The 15713-nt window shown below is 40.2% G+C and overlaps 1 protein-coding gene across 2 annotated transcripts in view; it reads left to right on the top strand.

Annotated features, from left to right (window-relative positions):
* The window catches only part of CDYL (chromodomain Y like), an 89461-nt gene that overhangs the window by 23786 nt on the left and 49962 nt on the right, over window positions 1-15713 (top strand). For both annotated transcript variants that reach the window (XM_083519412.1, XM_083519411.1), the window contains exon 2: window positions 9680-10340. In XM_083519412.1, the coding sequence (XP_083375538.1) occupies window positions 9680-10340 (661 nt within the window). The remainder of the gene's footprint in view (window positions 1-9679; window positions 10341-15713) is intronic.

Here is a 15713-nt window from a genome sequence, read left to right as displayed (position 1 = left end):
ATGGGTTGTTATGGTTTCTTTAGTAATTCATGAAAGAACTCTCTGCAGTTCTTTAAATATTAAGGGTATCCCTGTTTCTTACTCAGCCATAAAGAAGTGGTGGTGATTTTGTGTCAAACGCGTTTGGTACGAGTGCCGTTATGTTTGAGATCACAAGCTTGAAGTGTGAGTATCTAAAAGAAAAGAAAATTGTTCAGGGCAATGTAGAATACAGCTCCATACTATTGGAATCGATGTGCTTTCTTTTTCCTTCTTCCTATGTGACAGATATTTTTATAACTAAGTCTGCAGTTCTATTTTGCTTGAAGGAAGACTATGGAGGCTGCTCTGCTGCATCCAAATTGCTGCTGGCTTCTTCCAGCCAGGGGAAGAGGTCCAGGGTGGGTTTCTCAAACTTGTCTTTTCCATCAACAACACCACCCCCTCCCCACCACCACAATTGGGAAGGAAATTAACTATGCAAGTTCTAGAACTGGTGTAGTTTTGAGCCTGCACTGTGGACATGTCAGGGACTTGAGGACTAAGGTTGCCTCAGAAACCCCCTCAGAATGCTTTGTTTCAGGCCTTGCTACCTACCAGTGCGACAACCCCAGTGGTATATGTTCTCTGAGGGAGTTTTCCACTCACATACTGGGTGGTTTGTAATGGGAGTGTAAGTCCTGGCCCACAAGCACAGCTCCTTTCTGCTGGTGGAATGCAACTTCAAGCCACTTCCAGTGGTCCCTCAGCTGGCCTTTGGCCTCTTTTGGGTTTTTCTGTACATGAATTTGGAATATTATTGATGGGAAGGGTTGGGGTTAATCATGAATGATGATTAAGATAACAGTGCTGATAAAGAAACTGCTAGAAACTGAGGCTAAATTACTTGCCTAAATAATCCTTACAATCATTCTAATTTTAGCTTGAAATTAGCTTTTAACGATAAACATGATCTGCTGTGTTCATCTTTTTATTTAAATCTGTATTTAATGGAGATGCAGGAGGGAAATACTGAGATAAAAAAATAAGGTTTTCTGCTGGCTCCCTTAGTTTCAGGGAAAGGCTACTGTTATTCACTTTTCCATTTCATCTACTAGCATTCTATGGCCTGAGAAAACATAAACATAATTTTATTATATAAAAGTAGAAATGTGGGGAGACATCAGAAAGTTTGGTTTGGTGATCTAAGGTATTAAAAGTTTGAGAAACATTTGGCTAATAGCAGTCTTTTCTTAACTGGGTGCACTCTAGATTTTAGGACTGTCATCCCATAATACCTGACAATTGAGCATGCTAATGGGCTGATGAGAATTGTAGTCTAAAACATTTGGAGGGCACCAGATTGGGAAGGCTGGTCTAAGATGCATAATTCTTGTATTCTGCCTGGAAAGCTTTTCTAAATATATAAATAAAATAAGTTGTATGAGTAGCAGTGCCTGAGTAAATCCAAATGACAGTAACCCAACCCAAGGAAAGTTATCTGCGCATAAAGTAGTGTAATATGAATTATCATACCTTTCTTGATATACCTCCCAATGACTTTTCAAAACTTCCAAATAGTGTTAATACTTTGATTCATAATGCAACAAAAAATATTCACCACATTAGTACACGTAACAGTGCAGAGCTCATGCTTAGTATTTGAGATGCTAAAGTGCTCCCTAAGTAATGTTTTGTCACAAATATACTTTGGTCACAGAACAGTTAATTGATTTTCAAATTATTTTAACATTATTTCAAAAGAGGCGTGGAAATTCAGGCTCAAAAAGAGAAGTGTAAGCAATTTAGGGTTCAAATTGTTTTATGACTCTTGCTCACCCCATTCCTTTGTTGCCAGATGTGCAAATGTTGCTATGCAGTTCTCTCTCTGAAACAGAGGACAATTCATGAGAAATTACTCACTTGTTAAATTATTCTTTAGACTAAGGGCTGTGTCCAGCACTGCTGTTCCTCTAGCACAGTACACTTCTGCTTGTCCATTTGACCTTTCCTTTCCTATCCTCTCCCTCCAGAGCAGATTTTGAGGGAGAGAAGAGGGGAAAGTCCAGTTTTGCAAATGGAACTCAATGCACAAGCGCTGACTACAATCCTCTAGAGTAGTGTTTCCCAAACTCCAGCTGTTGTCTCCAGCTGTTGTTGGACTACAACTCCCATCATCCCTAGCTAGCAGGACCAGTGGTCAGGGATGATGGGAGTTGTAGTTGAACAACAGCTGGAGACCCAAGTTTGGGAAACACTGCTCTAGAGCTAAAATTAAGCTCATGATTATGAATCTTAATATTCCATTTAAAGAGATGTGCCTTATACATATGTAGCTGTCTGCAAGGGCGTATTTGCATAAGTTAGAGGCTTCGATTTTATGTGTACGTTGTGCTCATGCTTGGTGCCTACAATTCCCCCAGTGCTGCACTATCCTTGGGGGTTTATGAAAAAATTCTCTTTGATAGCATTCACACAGTGAAAGGCCACACATAAGGAAGACCACAGGCTGCAAGTTGGCTTCCCAGAGCCCACATTTACATTTGACATGGTCAGGTACCTGGTGAAGTAGTCGGTTGGCAGGGAATCTTCTCTGCCCAGAAATGTCATGTTAATGCATGTCCTTGATAGTTCACAAACATATACATACACATTCAGCCAACATGTTCACCCTGGTATGCGCAACGCAAGGAGCTGGCAGAGTTAGGAGAGAGAAACCATGGCAAATAAAAGTGCAGACCTTTGGAGCACATATATTAGAAACACAAATATTTGCCTGTTTCATATAGGAGGAAGAATGGGGAATTCTTTCTTGGGGACTAGCGAGAAATCTGGGAGCTTGACACATGGACCCCATACCAAGGGTAGAGAAGTCACTTTTTAACAAGCTACTGTTGTGGGTTTTGCTTCCTCTTCAAAAACAAGCTGTGGACTGATTCTGTTCCCATGCAGACAAAGGCAATGGTGGGAACTGAAAATAGGCAAGCCTTTTTTAGTTCAAAGCAGAAGAAGTTGTTGGGTACTTGAATTGTCCAATAGTGAGTGAAAGGAGTGGCAGTGTGAGTCTGTACATTCCCTTAGGTTTTTAGCTAGGCTGAAAATATCAAAGAAGCTAGGGAGTGCCAGGGGGAAGAAGATGGGAAAGAGTGCCAAGCTGAAGAGCATGACCAGAATTACGCTTTGATGCCTATGCTAATATGCAACATCCCCTTCCACTGGGAGATGGGTTAGGCTGACCTACTGTAACCCAGAGGGAGTGCTAAGAGAGTAGTAACCCAGTAGCTAATAGATGATAGCCCTGACAATTCAAGGGAACCTATGGGGCGGGGGACGACGATGACAACGACCACACATCCTGGAGCCAGAAGTGAGGATGCCTTTTATGTTGCAGCCAAAATTACTTCTCTAAGTTTTCGATCTCAAAATGATTTCTAATGTTCCCTTAGTTTGTTAGAATTTACAAATTGGCACATTAGATCAGGTGACTCGTGCATCTGTAATAAATTGGCCATTACTGGATTCTTCAACCTCAGTCACTAAGATAAGTGTGAGTGTGTTACTTGTTCTACAGTTATATGTCCAAACTCTGTAAGAGCCCCAATCTTAAAAAGTACGCTGGGGTGCATAGAATATTATGGTGGCATTACAAGACTGCATGAATGTTTTCCTATTGTTTTATATGAAGCATCTTGGCTTTCATTTTGTACCGTCATTTCTAAAAGCTGATCCTGAGTCCCAACCTTGGGGTTGGTCCCTGATTAGCTCCGTAGTTGCATAGCAACCATAGCTGCTCTCTCCAGCTGCAAGGTTGCAAGTAAGGCTGGGGCATTCTTGGTTGCTGTATGGCTGTGGTCTCCACTGACCATAGCTCAGCAGTGCAAGGCCAAACCAGCAATTTCCCCTTCCTTTCCTCAGAGTAAGGCAGGGGAGCAGAGAATTTCCCCTTACCTTGCACAAAAGCAAGGTCACCTTTGTGTATTTGTAGTTTGACCTTTTTTTTAATGCATGGAGACAGTAATTGGGAAAGTATTCACCTGTGTGGTTGCTCTCCTGATCTTTTCCCCCACCTCACAAGCAGGAGAAAGAAGAACTATGCATTCAGTTTATGCACCCTTATAAATATGCCAAATCATTGTGATAATACATTGAGGCCCAACTCTGTGTCCTGCAGTCTTGAGAAGTGGTGGGTGATCATGAAGGACAGGTTTCTTCTTGGTAGTTAAGACAAAAGTAATACCCTTCCTAGGGACGCGGGTGGCGCTGTGGGTTAAACCACAGAGCCTAGGACTTGCCGATCAGAAGGTCGGCGGTTCAAATCCCCGCTACGGGGTGAGCTCCTGTTGCTCGGTCCCTGCTCCTGCCAACCTAGCAGTTTGAAAGCATGTCAAAGTGCAAGTAGATAAATAGGTACCGTTCTGGCAGGAAGGTAAACAGTGTTTCCGTGCACTGCTCTAGTTCGCCAGAAGCGGCTTAGTCATGCTGGCCACATGACCCGGAAGCTGTACGCCGGCTCCCTTGGCCAATAAAGCGAGATGAGCGCCGCAACCCCAGTCGGTCACGGCTGGACCTAATGGTCAGGGGTCCCTTTACCTTTAATGCCCTTCCTAAAGGATTTAATCTGACCTCATAGTTGCTTTCAGCAGATTGCTGCATTATCTGCTTTGTAATTTCAAATTGTAGCTCTAATATACTTTTTTATTGTGCTTTAACTGTTGTTAAATTCTATTATAATGTATCTGCTTTGAATACAAATGTTTTTAGAAAGATGTGATTTAAATGTAATAAATATATAAATGACTGCTACTGAACTGAAATGTAGAGAAATTGGTTTGTAGCTTTTATTCAACCTAGATTTCTAAGGATGTGTATGCATATACTGAATTTTGCTGATTGGATTGGGAGCAGTTGTAAGGGGTTGAACTGGTTTCAAGAATTAATGCAGTTTCCCAGATGTATATGCAGAAGAACTAAGTCTTAAGACATTGTGTTCGTGTACAGGAGCTAAATATAGAGAAGTCCTTGATGGGAGGGACTCATTTGAAACTGGAGCTTGGAGTCCCTTGAGTACTTTTTCAAAATTATACACTGAATGTAAAGTAAAACTTTTATCTGTGACTTTTCTTGTCAAGTTCCCTTCATACTTATCAACAAAATTTCAAAAATAAAAAATGTTGGTAAGTGTAGCCTTAAAATACAACACTGGAGTTTAGATATTCAATTTCTTGTTTGAAACCTCAACTGGAAATCAGATGAATACCTAAACCTGGATGGAAAGACCCTTTTCTCGTTTGTTTTTAGGTTAAAAAACTAGTTCAAAGCATTTCCACAAACAGTTCTCACATAAAAAGGCCCTTGTGTTGCAGTGAGGCTTTTAGTATAAATAAATGTGTAGAAATGAGACTGCTTCAGAAATGGCTAACCACTTAAAATGAAAAACTAAGTATAATAATAGAGGCTTGTATGAAGTACATTTTGAAGCACAGGAATTACAATTTTATACTACCACATCTGAAAAAGAGATAAATTTTACACACACACACACACACACACACACACACTTTTCCCTATTTATTTGCTTGACTTTACCAAATTGGTTGTTCAATATATTTTGTGTGCACGTTAGATTTTGATGGCCTTATACATTTTACCTATGAGCCAATACTGTAAGGAAACCTTTTGAATGCTGAAAAGTGTCACAAAGCAGGCAAAACATTTTTTTCTTTGTAAGCTCAGCTTTACAGTTAATAACTTGTCTGGTAGCCATTAGGACCAGAAATTCCATACAGGTGAGTGAGCAGGCTGGTGGAGAAGAGGTGAGTCTTGGCTACCTGCCTATGTGACTAGTTTTGAAATGTGGTGTGCCGGTGACGAGAAAGGGCTTTCCCTCCTTCATGGCCATCACTGAATCACAGGTACAGTGGTACCTCGGTTTAAGAACAGTCCGGTTTAAGAACAATTTGGTTTACAAACTCCGCAAAACTGGAAATAGTGTCTTGGTTTGAGAACTTTACCTCGGCCTAAGAATGGAATCCGAATGGTGGAAGGGCACCGGCGGCAGGAGACCTCATTAGGTAAAGCATGCCTCGGTTTAAGAACGGTTTTGGTTTAAGAATGAACTTCCGGAACAGATTAAGTTTGTAAACCAAGGTACCACTGTACTTGCCTATTAGCAGCCAGTATATTTTTTCAGGTTCTTCAAACAAACTGGTAAGAAGTTAATACTTTAGATGCAACCATGAAGAATTTCAGCACTAGTAACTGTTAAATGGGACTTGCCAGTAGAAAAGGCTATGGGTTCATGTAATACAACTGTAGAAATGCCTTCTTAACAAATTAGCATTTAGATATATCTTAAGTAGGTGCAGTATATTTTCTATTTGTGCTTTGCTCTTCCTTTGCTCTTGTTAATTGCGCAACATACCGATGCAACACTACCTTTATTTGTGCAAAAAAGTATGTTCACTACACTGCACATATATATCAGTATCCTATTACCTAAGAGATCTCAACTGCTTCAATTTGTGTATTATTATTATTATTTATTATTATTAATTTCCTTCACTCTTCTCGCATCTTGTAAATCCCACACTTTGGATATTCTCTGCATGTTAACCTATCTTTCACAATGCTCAGGTGCTGAATTTCCTGATAGGCTGTACCAATGTGTTTATTTCATTCTCTCCAACCAAAATGGATTCCCTTGGAAATGTGTGGGTTGTGAGGCTATTCTTTATAAACAGAGTGTAAAATATATACATTTTTGTTTTGTTCTTGGGGTTAAGATGTTCTGTTCTACAACTTGAGATTGAGATGTTCTTAGAAATTTCTGCTGTAATTTAACAACAAACAAACCTGGGAGAACTTCCTTCCTGTTTGGATAAGATTTGTTTCTTTTATGTTTGATTCTTTTGTATAGGAGATATATGGTGGGTGTCTATGTAAGAAAAACGACCAGTTGGCTGGTTGCAGTGTCTCATGAGTCATACAAAGGGATGACTTGCTTATACAAGTACAAATTGACATCTGGATTGCAACAGATTAGGGATTTTATAGCCCAATTTTGAAGAAGAAAAGTACTTTTGCTGTTTCTGTTGGGAGTCAGAAACCATTGAAGATCATCTTCTGATCTAGTAGTGCATTCTGATCTACTTTGGCTCGTGCCCAAACAAGAGGTCTTGTTTCCTAAGTCATTGAAATGTTCTTAGTGTTGTATCCAACATGAGTCATACAGTAGACCCATTGGAATTATGAACATACCTAAATTAGTCAAAATAAAAAAATTCCTTCCAGTAGCACCTTAAAGACCAACTAAGTTAGTTCTTGGTATGAGCTTTCGTGTGCATGCACACTTCTTCAGATACACTGTTTCAGACCATGGCAGACCAACACGGCTACCTATCTGTAACTGATACCTAAATTAGGTTCATTAATTTCAATGGGTCTACTATGAGTAGAACGTAGTGGATACAATCCTTTACTCCTTTCGCCTCCATCTTTGGAAAATTGAGAGATATATGTTTGCTGTTTTGAATCCATTTAGAATTAACTGCTGCATTGTAATTTTTAGTTTTTGGAATCCAAAGCATATGCTGAGTAAACTAATGTCCCCTCTGTCTTTGTTTTCTTTCAGTATTCTATTATAGTATCCATTATGTTAGATCTCTCTCTCTTGACAATGCATTCTGGTTTTATTAAGATACACACAAATACATATTGTGAAAATATGTGTGCACATCCATTTCCATACAATATCTAAATTCTCCCCAGAGGCATATATATTTCTACACACACATGCGCAGATCTAGCCATTGCCCAAAATGAAACTTAGATTAGATGACACTCTCTCAACATGTTTTTATCTGGTGGAAATGATTTTGTTGCTGTGTTCTTTTGCAATGCAGAGTGACTATAGAAATAGGACTTTGGTCTTGAACGTTGCGAGAAATCTGTTTTGTTGAAGATGCTTTGGAAAACACATATGCTTGTTCCTTTATGGATGGGCTAATAGTACTTGTTCTTTGTGGTAATCCATTGGGAACATCTCTCGTAAGAGCTCCATTTCAGCGGGAATTGATTCAGGGCATGGTCCTGAAGATGAAGGACTACAGGGTGGGGAACCTGTGGCAGCTCCATAACCCCAGGGGAAAGTGGTTGAGAGCCACCACATACTGGTGGTGAATTGAAACACCCCTTCTTTCTGCCATCCATATGCACCTGCTGATTCACAAACATTCCCCTGCACACAACCTGCAGGGCAGGGAGACATTTCTATGATTAAACCATCAATCAATCAATCAATCAATCAACACTTGATTATGGTTGTAGACCAGCATAAGGAGGGAGGGGTACAATAATTTAAAATCATTTAAAACCATTGTTTAATACAAACTGTGGCTTAGCATTGTTATTTTAGTTATTCATCAGACTTGTATACCACCCTTCATCTGAGGACTACAGGGCGGTTTGCAATATAAAAACACAAAAAACCATAACATGGTAACAAACAAAAACAACAACCCCTGCCACACTTTGAAAGTATTGTTATATAGCATGACGTTTGAACCAGGCCATCATACATTATATTCAAAGAATGCTCAGTGTGGTTTAAGACAAACGTAACTTATTGTAACATGCAAAGGAAGCCACTGTGTGTGAGGGAGAGAGAACATATTTGGCATTTGAATAATAAGTCAGTATGAACTTTTATTTTTTGCTACTTCAATTTAAAATGGTTTGTATGATATAAGCCGTCATGTCTTTTAGCCATAGGGTTTTCAAGTTTAAAATGAGAAATATTTTGTTTCCTGTAATACGTTGACACAATACTTAGAGTTAAATGCTATGGGGTTGCAGTCAGTGGAGGCTTTGTGCTGATAGAAAGTGTTTCTGCTCAATAAGATGAGGCAGCTAACTTTTGGAAGTCCTTTCTATCTACTGCAGTCCCCGGAAGCAGTTTTTGAGGCAGTGGAAGGGATTGTAGTTTGTAAAGGAAGAAGGATGTGTTAGCTTTCTCCTAGCACAATTCCACCCTATACATCCCTATAGCTTTAATAAATTTTACCTCCTTTATCTTACAGAAGAAAGAGTCAGTGTGTGGAGGGGGAGAGGAATGATGAAAGAATGTAAAGAACCCATATGAAGCCTTGAATTTCTCATTGTAATCTCATTTTCCCTTTTTTTAAAAAACAGATTAGATAATGGGGATGTGACTTGGCCAAGGGTTTTCCAAAGCATGTTGTTGCCAAGGATAAAAGCTCTTGTCTTCTGCTAGTTGTTCTTTCCATCAAAAACCATGAGCTACCTCATTAAATGCCATGAATCATGGTTACTTTGTGTGACAGAGCAGTGTTCAATGGGTATAGTAATTTTCATTGTGTGACTGAAGCTCACGGAGCATAGCGTTGCACATGATAACAGATTAAACATGTGGCCATGGTACAATTTTTCTTTTACTCATCACCATGACAACAAGTTGTTCACTTTCAGTACATACAAAATAATTGGAAGATGTTTAAGTTTCAGGTTCTTTGATCTCATAGAGTAACAAGCAGAGGTATAGTTAATTGCCAGCATTTAAAGGGCACGATTCTACTGAATATGCAAAGTAACAGCTGCTTTATTGAGTATATTACTGCAAGTAGTTCATCGTGTATTTCACATGTACATTTTTAAGCTTTCACAAGCAAGTCTTCATCGCCATCTGTAATCTTTCTTCCAACAGGTAGAGAAAATTGTTGATAAAAGGAAAAACAAGAAGGGGAAAACGGAATATTTAGTGCGGTGGAAAGGCTACGAGAGTGAAGATGACACGTGGGAGCCCGAACAGCACCTTGTGAATTGTGAGGAATATATACATGAATTCAACAGACATCACAACGAAAAGCAAAAAGAAAGCACATTAACAAGGACAAATAGGACATCTCCAAATAATGCAAGAAAGCAAATTTCTAGATCTACTAATAGTTCTTTTTCAAAGACCCCAAAGTCCTTAGTTATTGGAAAGGACCATGAATCGAAAAACAATCAGTTGTTTGCAGCGCAGAAGTTTCGGAAAAACAACACTCCTCTTTCCAGTAGAAAAAACATGGACCTTGCAAAGTCAGGTATCAAAATTCTTGTGCCCAAAAGTCCTATCAAGAGTCGGACAGCAGTGGATGGCTTTCAAAGTGAAAGCCCGGATAAGCTGGACCGCATTGAACAAGATCAGGAGGATTCTGTAGCACCGGAAGTGGCAGCAGAGAAACCCGTTGGAGCTTTATTAGGACCTGGAGAAGAACGGGCTAGGATGGGGAGCAGACCAAGAATACACCCATTAGTGCCACAATTACAACCTGTGCCAGTAACAGCCACCATTGCATCTGCATTAACAATAAATGGTAAAGGTAAGTGTGCATGCATATTTTTGCAACCTTGTACCTTAGCAAAAAGTTGTTCGGCTCATTGCTTGCAGTAGTGTGCTTTTGTTTTGGCGTAACAGCTGTGCTACACACAACGGGTGCATTGACATGTCAAGGTAAGCCGTGGCTTAATGGTTTACTGTGAGCAAGCAGGTGGTTCCTGCTTAGCTCCTCCCTGCTAGCCACAAACCATGATCCTTGGTTTATCATTACATTTGAACTAGGAGTTGTGGTATGTCCATTCAAACCATAATTGGCATGCCAAGAACAAACCTTGGCTTCAGATCGTGATTGTTTGAAGACACGTTTACAGCAAGCCATTAACTCACAACTTACTGTGGCATGTGAATGAATGCACTCACTGTCTCAGTTGCTTTTTTCATTGATGAAAACTGCCAAAAACACTTAAGAGTTGGATTCAATTAAATAGTTGCGCTAGTGGAAATCAGTGCAGTTGCGGTGGCAACAGGACCACACACCCCACCAGCTTATGTACCCTCATGAGACTTCTCCTACATGGAAGCCATTGCTTCCAGGTCCCATCCCATCTGGATCTAGGAGACGGGGTGTGTGGATTTGACTGGCCCATCCCTCGCCTGAATAGCATTTTTCTCCAACATGTCCTGCGCACCCATCTTCATCTCTGACGCCTCTGGGCATTCTTCCTCCCCCTGCCCCGGGCTGTTGCCTCATGGCTGGCTCCAAACCCCATAAATCACTGGTCTCTTCTGGGTCAATCCCCTGGTATTCTGCCACTGCTACACATTTGTCAGAGCCCTGCTAGTCCCTGTTATCCTGTGTGTCCCATTACCCCCCCAATCAACTTGGGGGGTTGGGATAACCCCCAGAACAGTGAACAGGGGGAGGGAAGTTTGTTCTGTTTTGACAAGCAGAAATTCTTGCACTGAGGAAACTTATTTTATTAGTGTCCTGTTGAATTCCACCACCTTAAATATTTGCCAATTTGAGTTTCCTGAGATAGTTGCAACTGGCATTTTCAGTAAAAGTTATATTTGTTGTCTTGTCATTAGGTTTACCATTCACTAACATTACACTATTGCTTTCTGTTGGCTTACGTATCTTGAAACTTGGCCAAACTAAGCAATGTTTCATTGATGTTAGGTATTAGTCATACAGCTCACGGACAATTTGATAGGAAACAAGTCATATTCTCACTTTTCATTTTCAGATTTATGCATTTGTTCTTTGAATCATTCCTTGAAATAATCCCACGGAAATTTTTAAAGTTTTAATAGCTCTTCAGCTGCCAATGCCTTTGTGAGTTTCATTTTATGCCATGCTGAGCTGATGATGGCTAGATGTATGGTATTAATTATTTCCCCGTTTTCCTTTATTCAGTAGTGGTTCTTAATGCATGTTTTTAGTTCTAAGATCATTGAGCAAGGATCTGTTTGCTTTTCTTTCTTTCTTAAAAATACATGGCGTTTTATGTGAAGACATTGAGTAGAAGTGGCTTGCCTGGTAGGGCAGAACCCCAATACTACCAATCTGGCAGGAATGGTCGCTACCACTTACGGATTTGAGGGGGAGGGAACAAAGTGGCAAGGTGTTTAGTGCAGTATGGCCAGACCAGTAGGAACACCAGATTGACTTTTCTGGTGCACCCACACCATAATGACCTCCCCACATGTAGATGGGAAAGGCTTGCACTGCTCTTGAGCATTACCACCATGTGAACATTTGAGCTGAGGCTAAGGTTGCTATCCTGAATACATTTAATAGGGAGTAAGCCCTATTGAACCCAGTAAGGCTTCTTTCTGAGTAAACATGGGTAGTATCGTGCTTTGTCTTTTCAACTAGTAAATCACTTTGCAGAAAATAAAAGTTTTGCCCTTTCAGAAGGGAATTCCATGTTGTGATTAGTATTTTGCTATGTCTTTCATACCGTTTATACACAAGAAAGGTAAGATGATACATTTTTGTTCAACTGGTGCAACGACTTCACCTTGAGTGATGAACAGGGCAATTCTAGGCATGTTTAAATGCTGCTGTGTTCACTGGGATTACTCTTGGGTGGGGGTTCATACAATTTCACCCAAGTTTCAGATTTGTAGCCGCTACCCTGTGTGCACTTACTTACGAGTAAGCCCCACCAAACTCAGTTGGACTTAATTTTGCATAGGATTGAACTTCATCTTTGTCACTGAGTTACTGGAACCTATTACAGCTGCAGCAAGGTTCTAACGTAGAATTAGAAAACATTTTGTTGCCTTAATAACAATACGTATTTGTTCTTAAGGTGAATCTTTGTTTCGTTTAATTATTTATTAAATTCTCAGTCTTAAACTATATTTTTAGACCTAGAAGAATTAAACTGGCCCAAAGCCTCTTGCTGGATTTTTCCCTGTAGAATATTCAGTCAAGGCTTGATGCCACAGATAAGAATTCCGCTTCAATATCCTAGAAAAAGATAAAACAATTTATCAGGATTTGCTATTAAATAGAATTCATTTCTGTTGGAAATTATGCAGAGTTGAACTAGGACGCTCTCCGGTTTAATTCTCCCCCAAGTTTTAAGTTTATAGGAGACCAAGATTATGAAGTAACAATTCCAGAACCATTATCATTTCCCAGAGACAGTAATTAAATTACAGTCCTAAAGGCAATTGTTGAAATCCTGCCTTTTTTATTCAGATAGGTGACAGGCAGCTAAGTAATTGACTAATCACTTAGGGAGGTGATGTTGAGGATAATACTTAGCATTTATATAGTATTTTCAGGTAATCTCAATGCTTTCTTTATATATATCTTTCCTCCTGTTCTAGCCACTTGACACCCCCCTAGGGTTTTCTCTCTGATTTTCAATATTGTTGTGGGTCTTCTTGACGTTCCCCTTCTTAGGGTTCCTCTCCCCCAACAGATCTTTTTGTACTTGTGTATGGGGTTAACCCAAATCTGCAGTGATCTTTCTCCTGTGTGCCAGTGGTGCATTATGGTCTACATAAGAATGAGCACGAAAAGACTGGAAATGATATTGGTATTTGGTTGCTTACTTAATGCTTGCTTATTTATTTATTTTTTATTTTCCTCCAAGGAGCTTGAGCCAACATACATGTATATCATCACAGCAACACTGTAAGATGATTTAGACTGAGAAATAATGGCTGGGCCAACATCACCCATTGAGCTCCGTAGCATTTGATTAATACTTTCGAGTGTTCAAAGCAGTTAACACGTACTGTGTGGCGCGAAAGGGCTGGTTCCAGAGAGGGGCTGCTTAAAATGGCGCTCAGCCAGCTCAACCCAACCCCTTCCTCCTCTAGGCAGGGCGGGGAGAAGCCAGAAGGAGGGAGGGAGGAGGCGCCACTGTGGTGAGGGAGAGGGGGAGAATGGAATGGTGCCGGGGGTGGGAATGGTACAGCCCGAACGAACAGAATCCCCACGCCGATCCACGGAAAGTCCGTGGGCCGGATCCTGAAAACAGTTGGGCCTGATCTGGCCCGTGGGCCTTAGTTTGCCGACCCCTGGTATAAGGTGTGAGGAGTATTCTCATATTACAGGTGGAATATTGAGGCTGAGAGGATTAGAGAGCTTCTAAATACCTAAAATCATTGCTTACAGTTCCTTGTGTGCTTCCATTAGAATTCTATCTGCTCAGTATTTTAGTTCCTAAAGCCTTCAGAGATAAAGCAACAGCCATAACTGGCTTGTTGATGTAGATATACTGTATTTCCTTAACTGTGGTTTGGCTTCTTGTCTGAATTGAGTCATGATGGCTCGCTTAAGGTTACCTAGTGACTTCATGAGGAAATGCTGGAAACTAGACATTTTCTGGCGCTCTGTTCACATTCTTAGCTGCTATGTTATACCGCTTTTAAAAACCTGAAACCAAATTCGGTTATTTTAATCCTGCCTTTATATAAACAGGCACGTGTTGCTAATTTACTTTATAAACCACTAGGAGCTTACAACTTACACACATTCTGTGGCATTGTTCTCATCTGCGAGACTTTCATGATATACTCTCTGAAAAAATGATACTTTCTGTGCACTACTAGTATTTACAAAAGATCAAATTATTCTTTAAAAAAAATAAGCATGTAACATTGGCTATTTGATATCTTAGGCTGATTACTTTCTGCACCACATTTTTTTTTTATTTCCAGTTTTTAGGGTTTTGTTTTGCTTAATGACACTTTTGTAATCATTGGTATATTTTAAAATATTTGTGAATTTATTATGTTGCTTCTTTCCAGCCTTAGCCAAGATTTTTCTAGTTTAATGAAGTTTCCCCTCTCACAAAAATGCCGAGAGAAGGGGAGTGGGGGATGGACAACAGTGGAATCTTTTGTTGGAGTCATTTGTGCACAAGAGACCTCTCTTGCAAGCTAAAATAGTAAAAATCTCTGTACAAGTGGTTCATGAGATGATAGGTCTAATGCCCAAATGAACATTGCCTGAAGGTCTAGGAAGCCAGGCTTTTGGGACTTTTTAGCAGCTTTATAGCTTCTACTTGTCCTTCCTATTAATAACTCGTTTTTTTAAAGGAGAGTGATAGCAGTGTTTGATTCACAGGATCCCCCTGCTCCTAATACTGCTTTGCAGTGTGATAAGTGAAGTAAGAATGTTTCGCTTCTCAATCTGGTACAAATAGCAGCATAGGTGAGATTCTGCTTCTCCATAACACAGAAACTAGAACCCTGAAATTGCCAATGAAACATACTTTTACTCCTCCCCCTTTAAAAAAACAAAAACCTATTGCTGATTTCTGCTAATGGAAAGGAATTCCATCTCTGTTACGGAATTCTCTCTATTATGTACCATTTTCTGCTTCAGCTCCGCTTGAGCTCTGTCTTACAACTTTCCTGGTGTGTTCAATTTATACTTCCCCCATTCAAGAGCACAAATTGTTGCATCTAATATGGTTACCTGTAGATGGCTCATTAGCCAGGGCCATCACATTATTAAGATACAAGTAAAGAAAACATTTGTATATAAAAATGGGCAGATAGCTAAAATAAACTAAGTAGAGCATTTAGCTAGGGTGAATAGAAAATGAAAATGGGTAGACTAGACACGGTTTTCCAAGTAGTAATGTATGGAACTGAGAGCGGGACCATAAAGAAGGCTGATTGCCGAAGAATTGCTGCTTTTTAATTATGGTGCTGGAGGAGACTCTTGAGAGTCCCATGGACTGCAGGAAGATCAAACCTATCCGTTTTGAAGGAAATCAGCCCTGAGTTCTCACTGGAAGGACAGATCCTGAAGCTGAGGCTCCAATACTTTGGCCACCTCATGAGAAGAAAAGACTCCCTGGAAAAGACCCTGATGTTGGGAAAGATTGAGGGCTCAGGGGGAGGGGGACGACAGAGGACGAGATGGTTGGACAGTGTTCTT

This window comes from Podarcis liolepis (assembly GCF_965112155.1).
Source record: "Podarcis liolepis genome assembly, chromosome: 8".
Lineage (NCBI taxonomy): Eukaryota > Metazoa > Chordata > Lepidosauria > Squamata > Lacertidae > Podarcis > Podarcis liolepis.
The sequence above is the reverse complement of the archived record's forward strand: the minus strand, read 5'-3'. Positions and strand labels throughout refer to the sequence as shown.